This window comes from Chiloscyllium plagiosum, unplaced genomic scaffold (genome assembly GCF_037043375.1).
Source record: "Chiloscyllium plagiosum isolate Xiang-an unplaced genomic scaffold, Cpla_swu_hap1 HiC_scaffold_35, whole genome shotgun sequence".
NCBI lineage: Eukaryota > Metazoa > Chordata > Chondrichthyes > Orectolobiformes > Hemiscylliidae > Chiloscyllium > Chiloscyllium plagiosum.
The window spans coordinates 12,006,748-12,031,449 of record NW_028270173.1 but is presented as its reverse complement, the minus strand read 5'-3'; the positions used below and the strand labels follow the sequence as shown (position 1 = coordinate 12,031,449).

General features: G+C 43.9%; 2 protein-coding genes across 7 annotated transcripts in view; both read left to right on the top strand.

Annotated features, from left to right (window-relative positions):
* Positions 1-7,135: 7,135 nt before the first annotated feature.
* The window catches only part of LOC122541554 (butyrophilin subfamily 1 member A1-like), a 36,223-nt gene continuing 18,656 nt past the window's right edge, over positions 7,136-24,702 (top strand). For 2 of the 6 annotated variants that reach the window (XM_087979245.1, XM_087979240.1), the window contains exons 1-6: positions 7,333-7,390; positions 12,072-12,147; positions 12,238-12,485; positions 14,497-14,844; positions 20,593-20,877; positions 21,378-21,506. In XM_087979245.1, the coding sequence (XP_087835371.1) occupies positions 12,398-12,485; positions 14,497-14,844; positions 20,593-20,877; positions 21,378-21,506 (850 nt within the window). In that variant the 5' untranslated portion in view covers positions 7,333-7,390; positions 12,072-12,147; positions 12,238-12,397. Of the gene's footprint in view, positions 7,256-7,332; positions 7,391-12,071; positions 12,148-12,237; positions 12,486-14,496; positions 14,845-20,592; positions 20,878-21,377; positions 21,507-24,702 lie in introns of those variants that run through there. The other 4 variants (XM_087979242.1, XM_087979246.1, XM_087979243.1 and 1 more) reach the window with 4 other exon arrangements.
* Positions 7,178-24,702, top strand: part of LOC122541328 (butyrophilin subfamily 3 member A1-like) — a 160,500-nt gene continuing 142,975 nt past the window's right edge. Inside the window, exon 1 of the mRNA XM_087979248.1 lies at positions 7,178-7,255. The gene's annotated coding sequence lies outside the window, so the exon portion shown is untranslated. The remainder of the gene's footprint in view (positions 7,256-24,702) is intronic.

The window sequence follows — 24,702 nt, the reverse complement described above, 5'->3', positions numbered from 1 at the left end:
AATACGGGATGGCATTTTTGCAAGAGGTAGGGTGGGAAGAGGTGTAATCCAGGTAGCTGTGGGAGTCGGTGGGTTTGTAGAAGATGTCAGTGTCAAGTCGGTCGTCACTGATGGAGTTGGAGAGGTCCAGGAAGGGGAGGGAGGTGTCAGAGATGGTCCAGGTAAATTTAAGGTCAGGGTGGAATGTGTTGGTGAAGTTGATGAATTGCTCAACCTCCTCACGGGAGCACGAGGTGGCGCCGATGCAGTCATCAATGTAGCGGAGGAAGAGGTAGGGAGTGGTGCCGGGGTAATTACGGAAGATCAACTGCTCTACGTAGCCAACAAAGAGACAGGCATAGCTGGGGCCCATACGTGTGCCCATGGCTACCCCTTGTTCTGGAGGAAGTGGGAGGATTCAAAGGAGAAATTGTTAAGGGTGAGGACCAGTTCGGCCAAACGAATGAGAGTCGGTGGAGGGGTACTGTTGGGAACGTCTGGAGAGGAAAAAACGGAGGGCTTGGAGGCCCTGGTCATGGCGGATGGAGGTGTAGAGGGATTGGATATCCATGGTGAAGATGAGGCGTTGGGGGCCGGGGAAACGGAAGTCTTGGAGGAGGTGGAGGGCGTGGGTGGTGTCTCGAACGTATGTGGGGAGTTCCTGGACTAGGGGGGATAGGACAGTGTCGAGGTAGGTAGAGATGAGTTCAGTGGGGCAGGAGCATGCTGAGATAATGGGTCGGCCAGGGGGGTCAGGCTTGTGGATCTTGGGAAGGAGGTAGAACCGGGCAGTGCGGGGTTCCCGGACTATGAGGTTGGAAGCTGTGGTTGGGAGATCTCCTGAGGTGATGAGGTTCTGTATGGTCTGGGAGATGATGGTTTGGTGATGGGGGGTGGGGTCATGGTCAAGGGGGCGGTAGGAAGAGGTGTCCTCGAGTTGGCGTTTGGCTTCAGCGATGTAGAGGTCAGTGCGCCAGACTACCACTGCGCCCCCTTTGTCCGCTGGCTTGATGGTGAGGTCAGGATTGGAACAGAGGGATTGGAGAGCTGCGCGTTGTGAGGGTGAGAGGTTGGAGTGGGGGAGGGGGGTCGACAGGTTGAGGCAGTTAATGTCCCGGCGGCAGTTGGAAATGAAGAGGTCGAGGGCGGGTAATAGGCCAGCGCGGGGTGTCCAGGTGGATGATTGGCTCTTAAGGGCAACGGACATTGGCTGACATCGCCTTCTACTATCTCCAAACTGCGTCAGAGTCATAGAGTCATGCAACATGGAAACAAGTCTTAGGTACAACCAGTCTACGCTGACCATGTTCTTAATTTAAACTAGTCCTACCCACCTGTCCTGAGCCCAGTTATCTCCAAAACTTTCCTATTCATGTACTTATCCAAAAGTATTTTAAACATTGTAACAATGCTGCAGGGAATTGGTTTAGCTCAGTTGACTGGATCATTGGTTTGCAGAGCAATCTGAAGCCAGCAGTGTAGGTTCACTTCCCCTCGCTGGTTTAAGGTTACTTACTGTGAAAGACTCTCCTTCTCAACCTCTTCCCTCACCTGAGTCTGGTCACACTCAGGTTAAATCACCTCTAGCTGCTTCCCTCTAATGAGAGAAACCTCTATGGTCTGGTAAGCCTATGAATATGCAACATCAGCTACTTTCACACCTATCATTGGGTTCATTGTCTTAACTAGCTTTTGTTATTGTCACTTTATAACTTTTTTACAAGGTAAGGAGATAGTTTGAGATGTTCTTCTTGTTAAAGAAAGGAGAAATGGCATATGTAGTCCGGACCCAGGGATTTATAGTGTTTAGCTTATGCCTCAATATCACTGAGTTTGCCACTGAATTCCTCATTAAATTAGATACTTGTCATTGACTGCTGCTATTTCCCATAAAAACCTTTGCTCTAATTAGATTTGTTTTTACCCTGTTGAGAGCTTGGGAACAGTTTATGTTACCCTTTATGCCTATTAAAGCAAAAATAATATCAAAAATAATTTCTAATCTAGACAAATTGTTTTAAAGTCTAAAGGTCTACACAGTTGCAAACTTTAAAGATATTGTTACAATGTTATCTCTAATAACAAAGGTTACATTTATGTTCATTACTGCACTTTAAACAAGACAACCCAAAAAAGTCAGTTGTCTGATTCCTTAATAAGAGCTAATGAGGCGGGAGCGGTACAGGTCAGTCCTAATGAACCTGGAAGCCTGAATCTGAAACTAAAAAGAACCTTCGTCCTCACAGCTATAATTCTAACCATTAGGTTATTGTCTTCACTCTGTTCACAATCTGATGGTGTATATCTTTGTCAAATGAAGTGAAGCAGAATCACATGAAGTGTCAAATCAGCATTGGCAACATATGAACACAATAATTTTAGACTTAACAATGAATGTACTTTAATGGTGTGATAATAACTGTACTAAATCAATCTTGAAATGTTGTATTCCTTATTAATCCTACAACAACAATAAGTAAAAAAATGAAGTGGCTACGTGGGGCTAGGGTAACTGCATTACCAAATTATTTGAAAAAGAAACTTTAAATAAAAAAATTTGAGAACCAGTCACTCAGTTGTGTTAACCCATTACAAGTGTTTCAAGAATTCTCAACTAGGAATGAACAGTGAATACCTCTGCCTCAGGAATAAAATAAAAATTAACCTTTGTAAGATCTGTTAGGATTATGGCAATCAAAAGCAGATTTATTCACGGCGAGAATGGTCAAGTCTAGCCCGAAACGTCGAATCTCCTGTTCCCTAGATGCTGCCTGACCTGCTGTGCTGTTCCAGCAATAAAGTTTCAACTTTGATCTCCAGCGTCTGCAGACCTCACTTTCTCCTCAAGTCTATTCTAACATTGCATTGTTTGTACATGGGCTCATCATTCTTAAACTCAGCGCAGCTCATGAAGCCAGCTTCAAATGGCCGAGGAAGCGAGCATAGGGAGATTAAAGAGATTTCAAACAAGCCAGAGAAATCCCTGCACACAGAGTGATTTGAGGTTGTGAATTTTTTTTTGATTCCCTTCAAACAGGCCCTTCAGCCCAACAAGTCCACACAGACCCTTCGAAGAGCAACCCACCCAGACTCATTCCCCTACGTTTACCCCTGAGTAATGCACCTAACACTACAGGCAATTTAGCGTGGCCAATTCACCTAACCTGTACATCTTTGGACTGTGGGAGGAAACCGGAGACCTGGAGCAAACCCACACAGACACGGGGAGAATCTTGCAACATTAATGATTGAGGTCTAATTTTGTGGTATGACAAACATTTCTCAATCAAAAATAGAAATTGCTGGTGAAACACAGCAGGTCTGCAGCACCTGTGGAAGGAAAGTAGAGTTAACATTTTGAGTCCAGTGACCCTTCTTCAGAAATAAATAACATCAGTCCAGTTTGACACTACAGTCTCAGACCCTACTGTTGGAGACTTGGGACTGGCGGCAAAACTACAAACAGACAATTCAGACAGGGCCTTTCTTCACAACTGAAAGGGAATTGGATCAGAGAAAAGGGCAGGAAATAAACATGAGCCCTGCACTTTCCACGTCCATGTTTCTATTACATACAGAATTCCTCTGGAGAAATTCTGCACTGCTGGTCATCTACTGTTCAGTTGAGCCCAGTGTGAGAAGGTGACAGTCCTCAGTTTGAGATTTGATGTGAGTTAGAGCTGAATTCAAAAACATGGGTCTGTATTCCGAGTACAGAGAGAAGATTAATCAGTCAAGTTTAAAAAATCCTTGGAGTGAGCGCTGAAGATATGGAATGCATTTCTGGAGAATGCCTGGAATGAAAATCAGTTAAAAGTGAATGGAAACACAATGACTGGGTTATCATAGAGTGTGCTCTTGATGTGTGTGTGTGTCAGACTCTAACCTCAATAAAACGTAAACTATCGGAATCATTCTGACAGACAGCATAAACTGTCACTTGGCAAAGCACAGATTAATTAAGGATGGTCAGCATGGAGGTTTGAGGGAAGATTGTGTTTGACTAAGTTGATTGACCTTTTCTGAGGAGGTAGCCAGGGGGTTGATGAGTTGATGACAGTGGTGCAGTTGATGTGGACGATGGTGGAGAGAGTGAATATTTGTGAATGTAGTGTAAATCAAGCCGGCTACTTTGTCCTAGATGGTGTCAATTTTCTGAAGTGTTGTTGGAGCTGCTTTCATCTAGGCAAGTGGGAAGTATTTTAGAAAACACTTGTGAGTTATTCAGTATAGATGGTGGACAGGCTTTTGGGAGTCAGGAGGTAAGTGATGCCCAATTCCTGGCCTCTGCTGTGCTCCTGTAGACATGGTATTTACATTGGCTATCCCAGTTCAGTTTCTGGTCAGTGGTATCCCCGAGGATGTTGATATTGATTCAGTGATGGCAATGCCATTGAATGTTGAGAGACCCAGCTTAGATTCTCACATATTAGATAGAGATAGTCAATGCTGGTACTTAGGTGGCTCAAATGTTACTTTCCATTTGTCCATTCAAGCCTGGATATAGTCCTGATCTTGCTGCATTTGGATATGGACTATTTCAGTATCTGAGGAGTGGTGAATGGTGCTGACCATTGTGCAATCATTGGTAAACATCCCCACTTCTGACCTTCTGATGGAGGGAAGGTTATTGATAAAGCACCTAAAGATGACTGGACCTAGGACACTACCCTGAGGAACTCCTGCAGAGCCAGCTTGGAGCTGAGATTTCTAACTATCTTCCTTTGATGCGGAAAGGGCTCCAATTAACAAAGGTTTCCCCCTGGATTCCCACTGACTCTAGTTTCTAGGGCTCCTTGATGCCACACTCAGTTAAATGTGGCATTAATGTCAAGGGCAGTGCCTCTCCCCATTCCTATGGAAGTCAGCTGTTTTGTCCATGTTTGAACCAAGGCTGTAATGAGTTCAGGAGCTGAGTGGCACTGACTCAGAATGCAAGATATGAAACTATAAACTATCCTGCTGGCTCTGTTTTGGGAAGAGATCTTGTTAGAAGAATCAGTACATGAAGAAAGACATTGAGGACCTTGAGACCATCATTTGGTAGCAGGTTTGGTGAAGTTGGGAACTCAATGTACAATTCCATCCTTGGCTACAGGGTCATCTCACATCGTTAGTAATATGCAATTGATAATCATTTTTACCTGCTTTGCAAATTCTATGGCTGGAGGTGACAACAGTTCCTGAGAAAATGGCCAACTCTTTGGTCAAGGAACAAGGGGTGTGGTGTTACTGCATTCAAAAACTAGACTCGGTTCAATCATTAGTATACAGTTTTAGCTGTACGAGTTGAAAGGTAAAGGTTTGGGATGTGACAGCCAGAGAACAGAAGGGTCTCATGGACGTCCTTCAGGTAGGGTATCCAAATATGTGGCCTCCTAGCTCAGAGATTTCTGGCCAGAAGGGACCGATGAGAGACAGTGGATTGAGACTGACCTTTGCATGCACACAAATGCCATCGAACCTTAACAAAAATTAGCAGCGAGCATTTTCTCAATGCACAAAGCAAAATGCAGCCAACAATGGAAGAAAATGGATATGTTTCCATTCCCGTGGGAACTGAGCTCAGGATGTGAGTTGCAAAGGATGCAAACCACCTTTAAAGGGATTAAGGGAGGAGACCTGCAGAATGTCGGGGAACCACAGTGATAACAGCACTTCACTGGGTTAATTAGATTAGATTACTTACAGTGTGGAAACAGGCCCTTTGGCCCAACAAGTCCACGCCGACCCGCCGAAGCGCAACCCACCCATACCCCTTTAACTTAACACTACGGGCAATTTAGCATGGCCAATTCACCTGGCCCGCACATCTTTGGACTGTGGGAGGAAACCGGAGCACCCGGAGGAAACCCACGCAGACACGGGCAGAATGTGCAAACTCCACACAGTCAGTCGCCTGAGTCGGGAATTGAACCCGGGTCTCTGGCGCTGTGAGGCAGCAGTGCAAACCACGTGCCACCGTGCCGCCCACAAATGGGGACATGAAAGTGCCTGGTATTGTTTTGTTTATGGAAAGGAAGACAAAGACAGTGACAAGTAAACTGCAAAAAGCATTGTAATGAAATGTGAGAATCCAGACAATGAATTGTAAGGGAAGGGGGGACAGAGGGGACAGTGGAGGGTGGGGAGGGAGATCGGGGAGGGGTGGGAAGAGGGATATAGAATATGAGTACAGTGGTGAGAGAGAACTATGTGAGAAACAAAAACTCACTCACTTCAATAATTTCAGTCCAAGACAAAAATCTGAACTAGTAGTGTTGTTTATTTGTACACTTGCAAGTGGGTGCAATGTCTAATGCCAGGTAAGGCAAAGATAAAAATACACATCAAATCCAACAAACTCTCGAAATTTATACAATTTGAATCCCCATATTTTTTCTTATTTCATTGTTTGCCCCCATCCTCCGCTTGCGTCACTCATTTCCTTAAGACTGATCCCACAACTTCTGTTTATCCGGCCTTGTCCGTGACAAATGCCTATCTCTGGCCCCCCATAAGGTTGTTTGACGTCATCCTACTGCAGGTCACCGCTAGGCATATCCTTTCTTTATCAGCATTTATTCCTCTCCGGAGGCCATTCTGACCTGTATGACCTCTGTAATTAGGATTTGTTCCTGTGTCCCCATACAAGTGGGAAAACAAATGTTTTTCCTACTGTCTTATCTGTTGCCCATACATCTACCATTGTTCTGTAATCACGTCTCATGCTAACATACCATTTTCTTTAACGGATTATATACTTCCTCTATATAGTTCCCATTCTTGTTAACTCAGCTCTTAGCTGAGAAACAATCACAAACTAATGTGAATTCATTTACTCTGTATCAGAACTTATAATTGCAGAAATAACATTAATTCACCTATATCCCACAACTAAATGGAAAGTGGAGTGCGAGGGAAGAGCGGAGAGCGGGGAGGGTTGGTGAGAGAGAGGGCTGTGGAAAGTGAAGGAAAGGGGGATGAGGTGAGATGGGAGAGAAGGAAAGGGAGGGACATGGATTGTGAGGGACAGGGGAGTCTGGAGAGCCAGCACCATCCCCCAGGATGGCTTTCTGACCCTGGGGAGAATCGTTCCTATCTCAAGGTCAGAGACTCTGGGAGGAGCCGAGCACCAACCCCCTGGATCGGAGGGAGCAGCCCTCAGTGAGTGAACTCTGAAAGCTGAAAATGAAAGCTCTCCGTGTGGGAGGGAGCTGTCACCTTCCATTTTACTCTTTACACATCTGTCGGGAAAAGGCGGAAAATGTTCGATCAGATTGTGGGAAAGTAAGAGGTGAGTCCCAAATCCTCTTTGATTTCAGGAAGGGGTCATTCCTAGTGGGATCGGATGGATATTATTCCCGTTGAAAGATCCCAATCAAATCCAAGGAGTTGAACGGGGAGCCGCTGGGGATTGTCCAGGGAAAAGGTGAGAACTTTCTCCAATGTCTCTGATCAGCTGAACAGAGCCTGGAGCTGGCTCCTGTCAGTATAAGGGAACAGGAGGGAGAGGCAATCTGCAACATTAAAGTCTCAGGGTCAGACACAGCGACTGGAAAGGGAGACGGAAGTAAAAAAGGAGGAACACAGTGAGGGCCAGGAGACAGAACATGACCCACCGGGGTTTTTATTTAGAAATAAATAATTTAATCCTACAGATAGTTGTGACGCTTCATTTCCCGAATAAACTTTGATTGAAGAGTTTTTCTTGTACTGAGTCCATTCTCCGATTCCATTCTTTCCCCTTTCGGGTTTTCTGTCCAATCGACAGCAGTGACACCAGGTGCCTGGGTCCTAAACTCCGTATTGTCCTTCTCTGAATTCATCAATCCTTATCCACTTCCCTCTGCTCCTTTCAACTGGATCTGAATACGTCTCTTCTTGCCTCTTTAGATCTATATAGAAAACATTTCATTCATTCCCTGCTTTCACTTTCAATGTCTCAACTTCTGAAGCCCAAGAGCCCCTGTGCTTTGCTGACTGCTCTCTCAGTCCCCTATCAGGCCCCTCTGTTGTGCTTACTCCACAGAAATGTGCCATTTAATTTATGTCTCCCTCCTGCTAAAATACATCACCATACAGTCCACTATTCGAAATTTAATCTGTCACTTGTCTGCCTATTTTATCCCCGATTTGGAGGAACTGGTGTTGGACTGGGCTGTACAAAGTTAAAAATTACACAACACCAGGTTCTAGTCCAAGAGGTTTATTTGGAAGCACTCGCTTTCAGAATGCTGCTCCTTCATCAGGTAGTTGTGGAACAGGCCCATAAGACATAATTTATAGTAAAAGGATTACAGTGTGATGGAGCTGTAATGAGATATTAATCTAATTTAGATTAAGTTTTTCATCTTTTAGAATGAGATATGCCAGTTTCGATTTGTTAATATGTAAATCCCAGAACTTCTTTTAATTCTCAAGATAACTTCAGCTTGTCTAATAATAGGCACCATCTCAGCTCTGACAATGCATTAAGGTGTGAGGTTAAAGTCTGTTTGTGTCCCAATGTTGAATCAGACTGGTTCTATTTCTAAAGTGGACTGTACAGAATCTTACATGGATTTATGCAGTTGTTGAGCAAAACAAAATGTGGTTCTGCAAATATAAATTCACCAAATAAACTATTATGTGTATGCATGTAGGAGAGAAGAGTGGGTGTATGTATGTGAGTGTATCCGTGTGAGTGTATGTGAGAGAGTGTATGTATGTGTGTGTAAGCTTGGTCAAGTATATGTGTGATTGTGATGGAGTATAAACCTTTGAGAGGGTGCGTGCAGTCATCACTGGGATCCGTAGAGGAGTGACCAATGAAGGAGCCGACTTGGAGCCCACCGAAGCGCCGCTGCCCTGGGCTTGACCTGGGTATGCTCAAACAGTCATCACATATGTAAATGCCAGATTCATCAGCCGCACCCACAAGATAGAGCAGAACATCACGCGATCACAATGCAACAATTTTTGCAGCACAGAGAAAGGCCCTTTGGCCCATTGTGTCCATGCCAGGCATCAAACATCCAACTACTCTCCTTCCACTTTCTAGCACTCGGTCGGTAGCCTTTTCTCCTATGACATTTCAAATGCTGATTTAAATCATCCTTAAATGGGATTGAGAGTTCCTGTTTCTACCACCCTGAGTTTCACATACCCACAATGCTGTAGGTGAAAAAAACATTTTCCTCAACTTCCCACTGAACCTTCTGGTTCATACCTAAAAATTGTGCCTCCTGGTTATTATCCTCTTTATCCATACCCTGTCTGTGCCCTTCAGATCTCTATAAACCTCTATTAGAACTCCCCTCAGCCTTCTCCGCTCTGAGGAAAATAATCCAAGCATATATAATCTCTTCCTAACTGAGTCACTCCAGCCCAGACAACATCCTGGTGAATCTCTTCTGCATCCTCTTCAATGCATTCACATCCTTCTGATTGCATGGTGACCAGAACTGCGCACAATACCCCATCTGCATCGTCACTAGCATTATATACAGCATATATACTTATTTGTTGAGCTCCAAGTTCATTGCCAACTTATTTTCCCTCAATCTCCTCTTTATCCAATATCGCAAATTCCCTTATCCGACTGTAAATGCAACCCTGTATCTTGGCTGTCTTTTTCCTGCAGCTTGACAGAATGATGATTATTTCACTGGTCACTGTAATCCCCCTGGATCTATTTACTGATCAGAGTTCCTTTGCAGTGTTTGTGAAAAATATCTCCATGAGGAATCATCTGACTTTCTGAAGCCAAATATGTTTTCAGTTTGTATGACTTCGTAATCAGAATAATTAGAATCAGAAATGCTTTCTGAGCAATACAAATAGAGACAAGTCAGGAATGTCTGGTTATATGACAGGACATTATCATACTTGGTTGGAAGAGCACACTCCATTATTTGCCATAATTATTATTTTGAATTGCACCCCAGTTAAAATAACAGGTTGTGAAAAGAAGTAAAAGTGTTCGTTTTTATTCTTCAATGAGATGTGGGAGTCACGGGCAAGGTCAGTATTTGTTACTCATCCCTAATTGTTCTTGAACTGAGTGACTTGTTAGACCATTTGAGACAGCAGTGTTGAGTCATCCACATTGGTGTGGGTCTCGAATCACGTGTAGGCAGGTCGTGGTGAGGACATCAGTGAACCAGTTTGGGTTTTGCCACAATCTGAGTTCACTGACACGTTATCCTCCCTTCATCTCCCCTTCATCCAAACTCCCCAAACCAAGGGATGTCACTTGGTGAATGGATTACACATCCAGTGACATCACCACCACAACGCCATCTCCTGGATGAAGATTGGAGACAGTTTGTCAAATTGTCTAATCTCCTGAGTTAAAGGATAAATGCCAGAAGATTAGCCAGAGGCAAATGGGACACCCTTATTCAAGAACTAATGAAAGGAAGTCTGGTAACTACAGGCCAGTTCGTTTAGCATCATTAGTGAGTAGGGTTTTGTAGAAAACAATCTCAGAAAAAAATCAATAGTCACTGAAGAGAATTCAGTTCATTAAGGACTGACAGCAGGCATTTCTAAAAGGTAGGTCATCCTCATCTAATTGATGCGTTTTGTGAATGAAGTAACAGAGAAGGTTGATGAAGGGAATGGGGTGGATGTTCAGGCTGGTTCACAATATTGTGGTTCATGGAATAGGAAGCTCAGCATCAACTTCATTAGAAGTTTGACTGGACAATGAGAGACAGTGGTGTTCCCCCAAGGGCCAGTGATAAAACCACGCAATAACTTGGAAATTGCAGGACAGAATAAAATATCAGAATTAGCTGATGTTGCCAAACTCTAGGAGTAGCAAGTAGTTAAGATGATGCAAATCAATTAAAACAGGATGTGTTCTGGCTGTGGAACAGGCTGACAAGTGAAGGATGAGATTTACACAGAGATACAGAGACAAGGGTGGCTTAATGACACAATCGTACAAGTTGTGTAAAGACAGAGGATCATGTGGTTCTAATCCATTTAGAAAATGTATACTTTTGTGGGAGGTGGAGGGGGAATTGCCTGCCCATCCCTAATTGGTCTTGTTGTTAGTTCTTTGAAGCTATCAGGATGTCAGGAGAGCATAAGACATGTTGGGTTTCATCTGTAGAGGGATTGAGTACATGAGCAGGGAAGTAATGCTGAGCCTTCCGCAAGCTGTATTAGTCAGCCACATTTAGAGAACTGTGTTTAGTTCTGGCACCACACATTAGAAAGGATGAGAAGGCAACTAAGTGGATGTGGGGAAAGTTTTTCAGAATGGTTCCAGGGAAGGGATTGTAGTAACAAGTAGAGCATGGGGTTGACATGAGGAGTTATGGAGGTGATATGGCGGTTGAATGATGGGTTTAAAGAGCTTTACAAACAGGAACCGAACTGGGCTCCTGTCCCAGTAAATGGAGGTGAAACTTCTGACCTGCCAACCTCAATATCCATCCACCTCCGCTGTCAGCAGCCCTCACTCCAGACTGTACCCAGCTCTGAGAGACTGAAATTCCAGGTGAATGGACTGATCTTCCAGAGTCAGGAATCCAAAGTCCGGAAATAGCCTGAACTACTCTTGCAGGATGAAAATTCAGCTCCATAAATCTGTCATAGAATTGAAATAATGGGCCAGGACGTCTAGTATTGGGAATAACAATGATGTAACATATGATGCTGGTGTATTTTGGGACATTGACACATGCTGTGTCATTGCCCAGGAAGTTTCTGATGATTTATGCTGCCCAGAACCTTCCACTCATCTTAGTGTCAGAGACTTGGGTGAGATACACACCACATACTCAGATACTTATCTGAGAATTGTTGTACTGTTTCATCTCCAGTGTAACTCTTTAATCAGCAGTTCAACCCAATCTATCATTGTTCAAATCAACAGCACGACCCCTGATATGTCGACACCCCTGACACCCCAATCTCCCAATTTGATTACCTTCGCATACCCCACTTACTCACTCAGTTCCCCACTCACCAACTCTCTCTCATACATCACTGTGCAAATCAGCGATGCACCCACCCAATGTCCCCACTGAAATACCAAGACCTTTAAAATTTTAGTTGATTGTAGCGGCTGGTGTTGTAACCTGGGCCGTACCTTCTCTGCTGCTCTTCTTTGTCAGTTTTCTCCTCAATCCCTGCACTGAGCACGTGGTGATGCAGCTGGGATCAGAAGACCCATTGGAAAAGCACAACAAGGTAAGAATGTAGTGACCACTGCTGTGATGTGCATCAGCACCAGATGATCTGGCTCATTACGTTGACATTGCAGTCCTGTTGCTGTTTCAGAAATACAGAGTTGAAAGGTGTGGTGCTGGAAAAGCACAGGCGGTCAGGCAGCAATCGAGGAACAGGAGAGTCCTCCAGCACAACACTTTTTGATTCTGATCTCTAGCATCTGCAGTCCTCACTTTCTCCTTTAAGAAATGCATCAAGGACTTCATTTCAGATGAGACACTTCAATCAATTCCTTCCAACTTTGCAAGGAAGACACTTCGGGCTTGTGATGTTTCTTGGATTTCACACTGTACTGTCAGGTAAGCAATGGAATTGTTACTGTAAATTGTTCCTGATATTTCAGCTTGGAGCAAGTGTCTCCTCACCAGCTGAGGTAGTTTATGATGAAGGTTTTCACAATTCTAAAACCCTCAGATCATGGGAAAACCCATGAACCCTCTTCCATTTATTCTTCAATCTGCTCTTCCTCCAGATGTATCTCATGATGGTTTCAGATAACATGCTCCCATTGCATTCAGCAGCATCAATTTGCACAGCTCGATGTGCAGCAAGTTACCAGAGAAGGCCCATCTTTGTAATCTCCTCCAACTTCACAACCAACCAACATTCCTTCAAAACTTGGTTTTAGGTGTAGAGGTGATTTTCTAAAATGTGTGGCCATGCATTGGTATGAATTTAAAGGGCCAGCCCTTGCTGTTTGAACGTGTTAAGTTACCGTGCAAGTTAAAGAGAATATTGCCCACAACCTTCCGGAAGATCGAAACTCATCTCATTCTACTTTGGTTGGTATCTCCAAATTTAATTGCTCCATCATTGGAGGCCATACCTTCAGCCACTGAGGTCTTAATCTCGATAATTCCTGTTAAATACTTCTGATTCACAGACTCGTTTTACTCCTTTAAAAGTTTTTATAGTATTTCCCTCTGTAACCAGGCTCTTGGCTGTCTGTCCTAATCTGTCTGATATGAGTTAATGACAAGTTTACATTTGTACCATTCTTGTGAAGTGCCTGGGACACTGCTGGATTATACAAACACATGCTGTTTTTGTTTAAAACCATGAAGTACAAAGAGGTCAGTTGTTGAGCAAACAGGGATGAACTGAGGAATCAAACAGAGAATGCTGGAGAAACTCAGCAAGTCTGGCAGCATCTATGGAGAGAATAAACCGATAAACATAATTCTGAAGAAGAATCATCCTGGAGTTGAAACATTATCTCCACTTCTCTTTCTGCAGATACTCTCAGACATGCTGAGGTTTTCCAGCATTTTCTGGTTTTTTAGATTTCCAGCGTTTGCAGTATTTTGCTTTCATCATTTGAGGAAATATCTCTGCTTCATTTTTCATCCAAAACGTCATACCCACAAAGGAGCTGAGTTTACAGCTTCTTGTGCCTGAGAACTGCTTCACGGCCAGTGTTATTATCGGGGAAGACTTCCATGTTACATTTTCTGTTTCTTGCTTGGAAGTCCCTCAGGGCTGAAGATGAATGCTTTCACTCAGCTGGGCTTCTGTGGTGTCTGAATAGTTCTGGAGCCACAGACTCTGCCACAGATGGGGCATGTGGTGTTTAGGATGGATGGATTTGACAGTGTGGATACTGCATGCTCTTCCTGCTGTTTGTACTTGGCCTCAATGTGCTCCATTCAATAGTACTTGAAGGGGTTGGTATCTTTGCAGATACTTCTCAAGTTTGTGCTTTCTGGGGCAAGCAATTCTCACGTGTCAGCAGGGATTATTGCATTTGGTTCGGGAGACTTTCACAGTGTTACAGTAGGATTCCTCAGCCCTTCTAGTGATCACTGAGAAATTTGGAACTTGGAGTGGAGAACTTATTTGGGGAGTCTTGTATTGGACATTCAAACAATGTGGCTCATCATAGTACATCATGATTCATTTCCTTTGGTGATTCACAAAGTTATCATTGAAATTAAAAAGACAAATGATCTTTCACTTTTCTCCCAGCTTTCCCAAACCCACAATAACCTTTGAAAGAGAATATAATTAACCATCGTGACACTCTATAAATCTCAGTTTACTAGAAAGAATTTCCCTTTTGTAACCCAATCTATTCATATAAGCTGTTCAATGAACCAATCAGTGTGTGAATAATCCAAAAGGGTATAGATATAGTAAGCTTTATACAACTGTTGTTTCTTTTATTATGTGCCTTTCAAACTCATAATCTTTGGAGGAATTAGTCAGGCAAAAAACAGAATTTTATTTGTGTCCTTTAAAATGTCTTCCTGAAGTTTAAATCTGTTCCTCCAGTCAGAGTACAGAGTTGTTTGCTATTTTGTATTTTGCCAGAGATATTCCACGTGTTTACACCAGATGATCCCATCACAGTCTCTGTGGGTGAAGATGTTGTACTAGAGTGCCAAGTGGTCCCAGCTATATCTCTGAACATCTTAGAGGTTCGATGGTTTACATCAGATTCAGCTTCACCAGTTCATTTATACACTGGAGGACAGGATCGGCCTGATGTACAGGACAAAGATTATCAAGGGAGGACAGAACTGTTTAAAGATGAGTTTCCCCGTGGAAATGCTTCTCTGAAACTGAAGAAGATAAAAGGATCAGACAAAGGGAGTTACACGTGTTACATTGACTCCAAAACACACCTTGACCAAGCAGTGATAGATCTGAAAGTTGAAGGTTGGTCTTTCTCATTGTAAACTGTTACTGGTCGCTGAATATTTGGATTAGAACATTTTTAAAGTCATGAATGGCAAATAATAAGCTGCTTGCTAATGGAAAATGAAAATGACAAACCATTTGCTGGACTATTCGAGATGTTAGTGTCCATAGTTCAACCTGGAAATGATAGAATGCAGGTACAGCAGATGATTCGGAAGACAAACTGAATGTTGTTTATTGCAAAGGAAAATGAAATATGAAGTGGAGATGGTTTCTATAATTGTACAGGGCATTGTGAGGCTACATCTGGAGTAAAGTATACAGTTTGGCTCTATTCCTTTAATAGGAGAGGTGATATCACTGGATTGCGACCCAGGGAGCATCATGGGAGCCTGGGCTTGCATCCTACCTTGGCAGATGGTGAAATATGATGAGTTAAGGTGATTTTGAAGGTGGATGATAAGGAAGCAATCCTTCACCCTCCCTGCAGACCTGCTGTTAGGGGAAGTAGGAGCTGCTGGGGTTATTCTGTCACAACTGGGCAGCTCAAAGGTTGTTGAGCCTGTGGGCAGGTAAATCTGGCCATATTGCAGTGTGATGTGTAAGACTCACAGGTTGGAAGGTCAACAGTCAAACAACTGCAAGCTGCAGCATGTGTGTTGGCCACCTGAACAAGACCAGCCGAAAACACTGCCTCTGTTTTGCACGGGTGGCAAGAGACAAGGAGGAGAATATAGATACAAGGGCTCGAAGAGGCTGACAGCAGGGAATCTGTATGTGTCCACAATCTCTCAGTGAACCCCAGGTCCAGGAACAATTACTCTCAGTACACCCAGCTCCGGGGGAATCTCTCAGTGACCTTCAGCTCCGGGAGCTGGGAATCTCTCAGTGACCCGGCTCCGGGAGCTGGGAATCTCTCAGTGACCTTCCGCTCCGGGAGCTGGGAATCTCTCAGTGACCCGGCTCTGGGAGCTGGGAATCTCTCAGTGACCCGGCTCTGGGAGCTGGGAATCTCTCAGTGACCTTCAGCTCCAGGAGCTGGGAATCTCCCAGTGAACCGCAGCTCCAGGAGCTGGGAAACTCTCAGTGCACCCGGCTTGTGGAGCTGGGAAACTCTCAGTGCACCCGACTCCGGGAGCTGGAAATCTCTCAGTGCACCCGGCTTGGGGAGCTGGGAAACTCTCAGTGCACCCGACTCCAGGAGCTGGGAGTCTCTCATGAAACCCCAGCTCCGTGAGCTGGGAATCTCTCAGTGACCTGGCTCGGGGAGCTGGGAAACTCTCAGTGCACCCGACTCCGGGAGCTGGGAATCTCTCATGAAACCCCAGCTCCGTGAGCTGGGAATCTCTCAGTGACCCGGCTCGGGGAGCTGGGAAACTCTCAGTGCACCCGACTCCGGGAACTGGGAATCTCTCATGAAACCCCAGCTCCAGGAGCTGGGAATCTCTCAGTGAATCCCAACTCTGGGAGCTGGGAATCTCTCAGTGAGCCGCAGCACCAGGAACTGGGAATCTCTCAGTGCGCCCGGCTCCAGGAGCAGGGAATCTCTCAGTGAACCCCAGCTCCAGGAGCAATGACAGTGGACCCAGCTCCGGGAGCTGGGAATCTCTCAGTGAGCCGCAGCTCCAGGAGCAGGGAATCTCTCAGTGAACCCCAGCTCCAGGAGCAATGATTCTTTGAGTGGACCCAGCTCCGGGAGCTGGGAATCTCTCAGTGAGCTGCAGCTCCAGGAGCAGGGAATCTCTCAGTGAACCCCAGCTCCAGGAGCAATGACTCTTTCAGTGGACCCAGCTCCGGGAGCTGGGAATCTCTCAGTGAGCCGCAGCTCCAGGAACTGGGAATCTCTCAGTGAAACCCAAATCCGGGAGCAGCGAATCACACAGTGAACCCCAGCTCTGGGAGCAGGGAATCACTCAGTGGATTCCTGATGACAGGGTTTTGCCCGAATCGTCGATTTTCTTGCTCCTCGGATGCTGCCTGAACTACCGTCCTTTTCCAGCACCACTCTAATCTTGACTCTAATCTCCAGCATTTGCACTCCTCACATTCTCCTAATGTCTCAGTAAACCCCAGCTCCTGGAATTGGGAATCTTTCAGTACGCCCCAGCTCCGGGAGCAGTGACTGCTCTCAGTGAACTCCAGTTCAAGGATCAGTTTCTCAATTGATGGAAAATCTGAAATCACCAAAAATAGATTGAAGCAGTTTGAGCACTCTCTGATGTCGGTGGGTACAGACTACACTAACGTTGGATCTGAAGCTGGGGAAAGATGGTGAGTGGTGAAGAGGGTCTCTGGAAGGAGTTTGGTAACACTTGGCAATGACCTTTTGGTTTTTAGTCATGGTTTCGAGATGGATGGGTTTTCAGCCTCAGTCGAGCAGACAATCTTCCACCATACAACCTTTGGGATGTCTTTGTTGGTGTGTTTGATATTATCTGAAATGGAACAGGGAGCTACAAGAGTGTAATAATTTACTGAAACAGAAACAGTTGTATATCACGGTGGCAGTTATTAAAAAGGAGTTTGAGAGAAGTTGAGATGAAGGAGTCCAGAATGATTCAGAATAGGATAAATAATCTGACTCATATTCAGTGATCACCTCCTGGCTGAGAAACCAGGGAGAGAACTGGTTATGATCGGAGAGATTGAAACATTATGCACCATTCCGATATTGCCTGTTTTAACATTAGCACCAACAGTTAAAATTACCCTCCTCTGATTTCAATATTTAGGTGGTCAAGAAAGGAACAGTTAATTCCATATGAAAATGTAGAACACAGAACAGTACTGCCCAGAAACAGGCCCTTCGGCCGACCATGTTTGTGCTGACCATGATGCCATTCTAAACTAATCCCATCTGCACCTGGTCCTTATCCCTTTATTCCCTACCTGTTCATGTATCTGTCTAACTGCCTCTTACATATTGCTGTGATCCCTGCTCCTTCCACCTCCCTGGCATTGCATTCCAGGCATCTACTTCCAGGTCTGTGTTAAAAAAACACCTCGCACATCTCCTTTAAACTTTTCCCCCTCATCTTAAACCTATGCTCCACCCTCAGAAAAAGAATCCAACTCTCCACCCTATACATCACCTCACTTGGTTTTATATACTTTGATCAGGTTGCCTCTCAGCCTCCAATGCTCCAGCAAAAACAATCTACATTTGTCTAACCTCTCCTTTTAGCTAATGCACTCTAATCCAATCAACATCCTGGTGAGCTTCTTTTGTATCCTGTGCAAAGTCTCCACATCCTTTCTGTGGTCTAGTGACCAGAACTGCATACAATACTCGACATGTGGCCTAAGTAAAGTTTAAACAGCTGTAACATGATTTGCCAACTTTTATATTCAATGTCCCAAGAATGCTGTACATCTTCTTTACTGCCTTATCCATTTGTGTTGGCCCTTTCAGGGAGCTTTGGGCTGCTACCCAAGATCTCTACATATCAATGTTCCGATGGATTCCATCATTTATTGTATACTTTCCTCTTGCATTTGGCATTCCAAAATGCATCATCTCACAATTTTCCGGATTAAGCTCCACCTGCCATTCCTCCACTCAACTTTTCAACTGATCTCCCTGGAAATCCTGCTGAATCCTTTGACAACCTTCCTCACTATTCATAACTCCACTAATTTTTGCATTGTCTATAAACTTACTAATCAGAACATTTACATTTTCATCCAAGTCATTTATCTATTACAAGCAACAGAGGTCCCAGCACTGATTCTTGTGGAACACTACTGGTAACAGGTCTTCAGTCAGAAGTATACCCCTCCACAACTACCCTCTAACTTCTATGACCAAGCCAATTTTGTCTCCAATTTACCAACCTATCATAGATCCCATGTGACTTAATCTTCTGGGCCAGCTTACCATGAGGGACCTTGTCATAAAATCCATGCAGGCAACATCCACTGCCCCATCCTCATCAGTCATCTTCATCACTCCCCCAAAAAACTCAATCAGCTTTGTGAGATAAGACCTCCCCTGCACAAAGCCATGCTGACAATCCCTAATGTGAGTAAATTCTGTTCCTAAGAATCTTCTCCAATAATTTCCCTACCTCTGATGTAAGGCTCGCTGACCTATAATTTCCGGGTCTATCGCTGTTACCTTTCTTAAACAAAGGAATAATTATTGACTTTTCTCCAGGTCTTCTGGGGCGTCATATACGGCCAGAGAGGATATAAAGATTGTTATCAAAGCCCAACCAATCTCCTCCCTTGCCTCTCATAGTATCATCTGATAGATCCCATCAGGGCCTGGGGACTTACCTGTTTCAATATTTTCCAACATCACCTCCTTTTTAATACTGGAAGAATAGCAACAGACTGCATCCTAATTTTACCATCATCTTGTGTCCTTCTCCTTGGTGAGTGATAACATAAGGTACTTTTGAAGGACCACTTTCTGGAGCTCCATGCATACGTTCCCTCCTTTGTCTTTGGGTTTCCCTAGCAACCCGCTTGCTCCTTGGAGACAAAATGCCTTAGGATTCTCCTTAATTCAACTGGCCAAGGCCATTTCATGGCCCTTTTAGCCCTTGTCATTCCCTGTTAAAGTTCTTTATTTCTGCCGTTATATCCCTCAAGGGATCCTCTGATTACAGGTTCCTAAATCTTATGTATGCTTCCTTTTTATGTTTGACTAAACTTTCAATCTCTCTTGTCATCCAGGGTTCCTGAATCTTGCCAACCTTATCTTTTATCCTGACAGAAACGTGCTTGACCTGAACTCTGATCAACTGGCCTTTCAAAGACTCCCACATGTTTGAAGTAGATTTATCCTCAAACAGCCACTCCAATCTAATTTGTCTAGTTCCTACCTAATACTGTTGTCATTAAAGTTCCTCCAATTTGCCAGTTTTACCTAAGGACCAATACTATTTTTCCATAACTACCTTAAAACTTACAAAATTATGATCAGTGTTCCCAAACTGGACCCCACTGAAACTTCAATCGCCTGGCCAGGCTCATTCCCCAATGCAAAGTCTAATTTGGCCCCTCCCTTTATTGGACTATCTACATATTGTTTCAAGAAAACCTCCAAACAAATTCTGCCCTGTCTACCTCCCTGGCATTAAGGGAGTCCCAATCAATATTGGGGAAGTTAAAATTACTCTCCCCAACAACTCTGTTGTTTTTATACCTTTCCATGATCTGCTTACATATCTGCTCCTTTATTTCCCACTGATTATTGGGAGGCCTTTGGTAGTGATTGAAGCTTTCTTATTCCTGATTTCTACTCATATGACCTCACTGGATGATCCCTCCAAGATGTCCTCTCTTAGTGCAGCTTTGACATTCTCCTTAATAAGTCATGCAACTTGCCCATCCCTTTTCCATCCCTCTTTATTATGCCTGAAATATCTAAACCCTGGAATGTTGAGCTGACAGTCCCACCTTTCTCTCAATCAAGTCTCTGTATTGGCTGTTCTCTGTAATTGTTGTTTCATGAACTAATCCAGATCTAGGCTCATTTACCTTACCTGTTATACTCCTTACATGAAATATACATCAGATTACCAGTCCTGGTGTGTTCATTAACCAGGTCCTGCCTGTTCTTCCTATTAGACTGACTTGACTTAATGACTACCTTTACTTCACATCACATGCCGACCTACTGCTCTGGTTTCCACTCCCAACACCACCACTACCAACTCCTCCTGCCGGTGCCATTCTGGACTAAAATGGTTATGTGCTGTTAAATTAAACATTTAACAACGAATATGAGTTGAATGATTGATTAAACCCTAATTGCAGAGTTTGGACACCAGCCTTGGGTTCACGTGGAGGAAAGCAGCAAAGGAGGACTTTGTGTTGTGTGTCAGTCAGACGGATGGTATCCTGAGCCACTGATACACTGGGAAAATGGGGAAGGAGAAGATGTGACAGCACAGTCTGAAACAGAATTCATTCAGGACTCCACAGGCCTCATCACCGTCCAGAGTTATATTGATGTCACAAGTGATTCTGTAAACAGGTTTTCATGTTTCATAGAAAACCAGTTATTGAGCAAAGGACAAGTGTCTCATCTCCAGATATCAGGTAGGTGTGAGTTCAGTAACAATTTGATGAGCAATATTTCTCCTCTCCTGAAGACAATAACTCAGACTGGGTGTGGATCATGAGCATTGATTCTTCTCTGGACTACACCCAATCGGCTGCTTTTCATATTTAAACCTGAAACTTTGGGAAGTGAATTGACCATCCACAACCCTGAAGTTTGGCCTGATGTGTCCTCACCCAATGTCCACATTTCATATTCCAGCTGTAGCCACTGGGTTGAGATTAGGACCAAGGACACTCAGTATTGTGGTTTTGGCTGAGTGTTATTCTGAGAAACAAATGTTTGTTCAGAACTTCACCTGGAATCCAAGTGATTCCAAGTTCTATCAATAGAGACCCTTCTTGTTACTGGTATTATTTACCTGTATCAGCAACAGAGATTATGGTAAGAATTGATTAACTGATGTTATCTGGGAGGAAAACTCACTGTTTTGGACATTACAAATCAGATACTAATTCCTTTCTTTTTTTAACCCCAGATGAGTTCTTCGCCAAAGTCAATGCGACCAATATCTGGCTGGTAATTCTCTCGGTGTTTGTCAGCCTTGTAATTATGGCAATTACTGTTGATGTAATGGTCCACAGAAAAGAGGACAAAATGATTAAAGGTAGGAGCAAAATAGGCCATCAAAAGATGAGATTTATGTTTGTAAATTAAGGAGAAACAGTAGATAAATTGAAATTAATTGTAACTGTAGCAGATGTCTAACCATCTAAAATTAATATGTACTAGAATGTAGAGTGAAAATGATAGTTCATTTTTGTCTGTTTAGGAATAATCACTTATTTAACCACTGATTCTCGGATAAAGAATGAAACATTATCTAATCAATCTCTGGGGAGGAATGAGACCTTTTTGAAATTTATTTTGCGTCATGTGTATCACTGGCTTGGCCAGAATTTATGGCACATCCATAACTGTCATTGAGAAGGTGGTAGTGAGATGCTTTCTTGATCCACTCTGGTCTGGGTGGTGTGGGTACATCCACAGGCTTTTTCTTTCTGTCACAGTTTGATATAACTGAGTGGCCTCTGAGGCCATGTCAGAGGGCAGGTCAAAGTCAATCGCATCACTGTGGGTCTGATCGATTTCCTTTCCTGAAGGATATTAGTAAAACAATCAGGAACTTCATGATCAGTATCAGCTAAATTTAACTTATTGTATGATTCCAGATTCATTGAATTCCCCAGCTGAAAAATGTCCCATGTAATGATGTTAAAAATCATATAACACCAGGTTATAGTCCAACAGGTTTAATTGGAAACACTTAAATGGTGTTGTGTGATTTTTAACTTTGTACATCTCCAAATCATGGCCATCTAATGATACCATCCTTGGGATAAACTGTCCAGAATGTTGTGTCTCCAATCTGGAGAGGGTGATGGGTGCAGGATGGCATTGTGCCAGCGTTCTTTGAGACTTTGTCACAGCAATTTTATTAAATATTCTGTTTGCTAGGCCTTGTCCCACACACCCCGTCCTGCCACTCACTTGCTGTGGCCACACATGACAACCTAATACCAAAGCATTCTCCAGACACCTACATAGTTTCTTATAGCCCTTCTGCCGACTTAGTGCTAACTCATGCCCCATATCCACCATCCTTTGCTGAGACCCTCCACACCAACTCATTGTGTCCACAAAGGGTAAACCTCAGGGCCTATGGTGAAATAAAACAAAATAAAATAAATTGATAAATATCTATAACACAGTTCACTCTATAAAAACAAATGTTGGCAATCACAATGCCTTATAAAAAGCAGCAAATCTTTAATAGCCTCCTTGTCAATCAAACTGTGGTCATATAGATGTGCAATGTAATAATAACAAGCTGTACAATGCAGGAAAACAGTAATCATGCCATCATGTGAGTAATGTTAACAATCAGCTATTGAAATTGGCAGCCCAGGTTTTCCTGTTCACTTCACAGACACAAGCAGGTTGGTTTCTTTCATTGTTTAAAGGGTAGCCTGTTTAAATAAACTGACAGCTGATGGTTCCATAAACGTTGTATATCTATCATAACAATTCATAATTCAGCATTGAGTTCAAATGGGTTGTGAGTGTGCATTTCTTTCATCAGGAGTCAAGGCTTGCCCTCTTTCTCTTACTGAGGAGAATAGAATCTGGTGGGTTCATGTCTTTGTTCAGGATCATTGCACATACCTAAACTTTATACATCATTGACCCTGTCCTCATTTCGGCCATACCTTTTTCCAATGCAAGGCCATTTCCATGGCTCTAGCACCAAACTTTGTACCCTGGATCAAACTGTCTCTCTTGCTTGGTGGAATCTGGTGTCTGGCTTCAGTGTTCCTGATGCTGTTTCATCCTCTCTCCCCAGGTCCAGGAAGATCACACTTAACTTTGTGTGGAGTCTGCTACTCATTAGCTACTCTGCGAAGCTATCACTGCAGTTACGTGTGCAGTGATCCTATAATCAAATAAGAACGCTGACAGCTTGGTATCGAGTGAAGCTACAGGCTGTTTCTACAAGCCTGCCTTCAAAGTTTGGTCTGTTCTTTCCTCCAGCCCATTGAATGATGGGTGATACAGACCTGTCCTTCTTAGCTGAATTCCATTCTACATTTGTGGGCGGCACGGTGGCACAGTGGTTAGCACTGCTGCCTCACAGCGCCAGAGACCCGGGTTCAATTCCCGACTCAGGCGACTGACTGTGTGGAGTTTGCACGTTCTCCCCGTGTCTGCGTGGGTTTCCTCCGGGTGCTCCGGTTTCCTCCCACAGTCCAAAGAGGTGCAGGTTAGGTGAATTGGCCATGCTAAATTGCCCTTAGTGTTAGGTAATAAGGGGTAAATGTAGGGGTATGGGTGGGTTGCGCTTCGGCGGGTCGGTGTGGACTTGTTGGGCCGAAGGGCCTGTTTCCACACTGTAAGTAATCTAATCTAATCTAATCTAATTAAGAAATAACCAAATTCCTTGCTGGTAAATGATGGCTCATTATCTGTAACCATCCCTTCTGGGACTCTGCGTGTTGAAAAGATGTGTGGCAGTTTTTCTGTTGTTTCTCCCGTGTTTAACGAATGGACCCTACACACGTCCAATCATTTTGAGTGGGCGTCTACATATACTCAGAAAGTTAACCCATGAAAGGACCTGCATAGCTGATGTGCAGCCAGGTCCAAGCTTTACCCGACCATTCCCATGAATGTGGGGAATCTGCTGGCATTAACGTTTGCCCTTCGTGGCACCCTGGGCACTGGCCCACCAACATGGCTATGTCTGCATCCCAGCCTGGCTGTGAGATGTAACTGCTCGCCAATGTTTACATTTTGGAAGCCCCTGGATGGCCCTGGTAGAGTTCAGCCAATATCTGGCAGCGATTTTCACTCGGGATAATCACTCTTGCTCTCCATAATAACGTGCTGTCCTCTCCTGTGATCTGGGCTCGCTGAGTCCAAAAGACTTTCAATTTTGTTGATGGCATTTTGGATTCCCCCATCAATACCAGTTGTTTCAGTTTTGCAAGGATTGGATCTTCATGCCTTCTCTTCCAAAACGCTCCATATATATTACACACAAAAAGGTCCCAGTATTGATCCCTGACGGACACCACCAGTCACAAATCCCCGATCAGAAAAAACACTCTTCCACCGCTACTCTCTGGCTTCTATGACTAAGCCGATTCTCAACCTATCTTACCAGCTCACTGCAGATCCATCTGACTTTATCATCCTGCCACAAGGTTCCTTGTCAAAGGCTTTGCTAAAATCCATGTAGACAACACCCACCACTTTACCCTCATCAATCATCTTTGTCACTTCATCAAAACACTCAATCACAT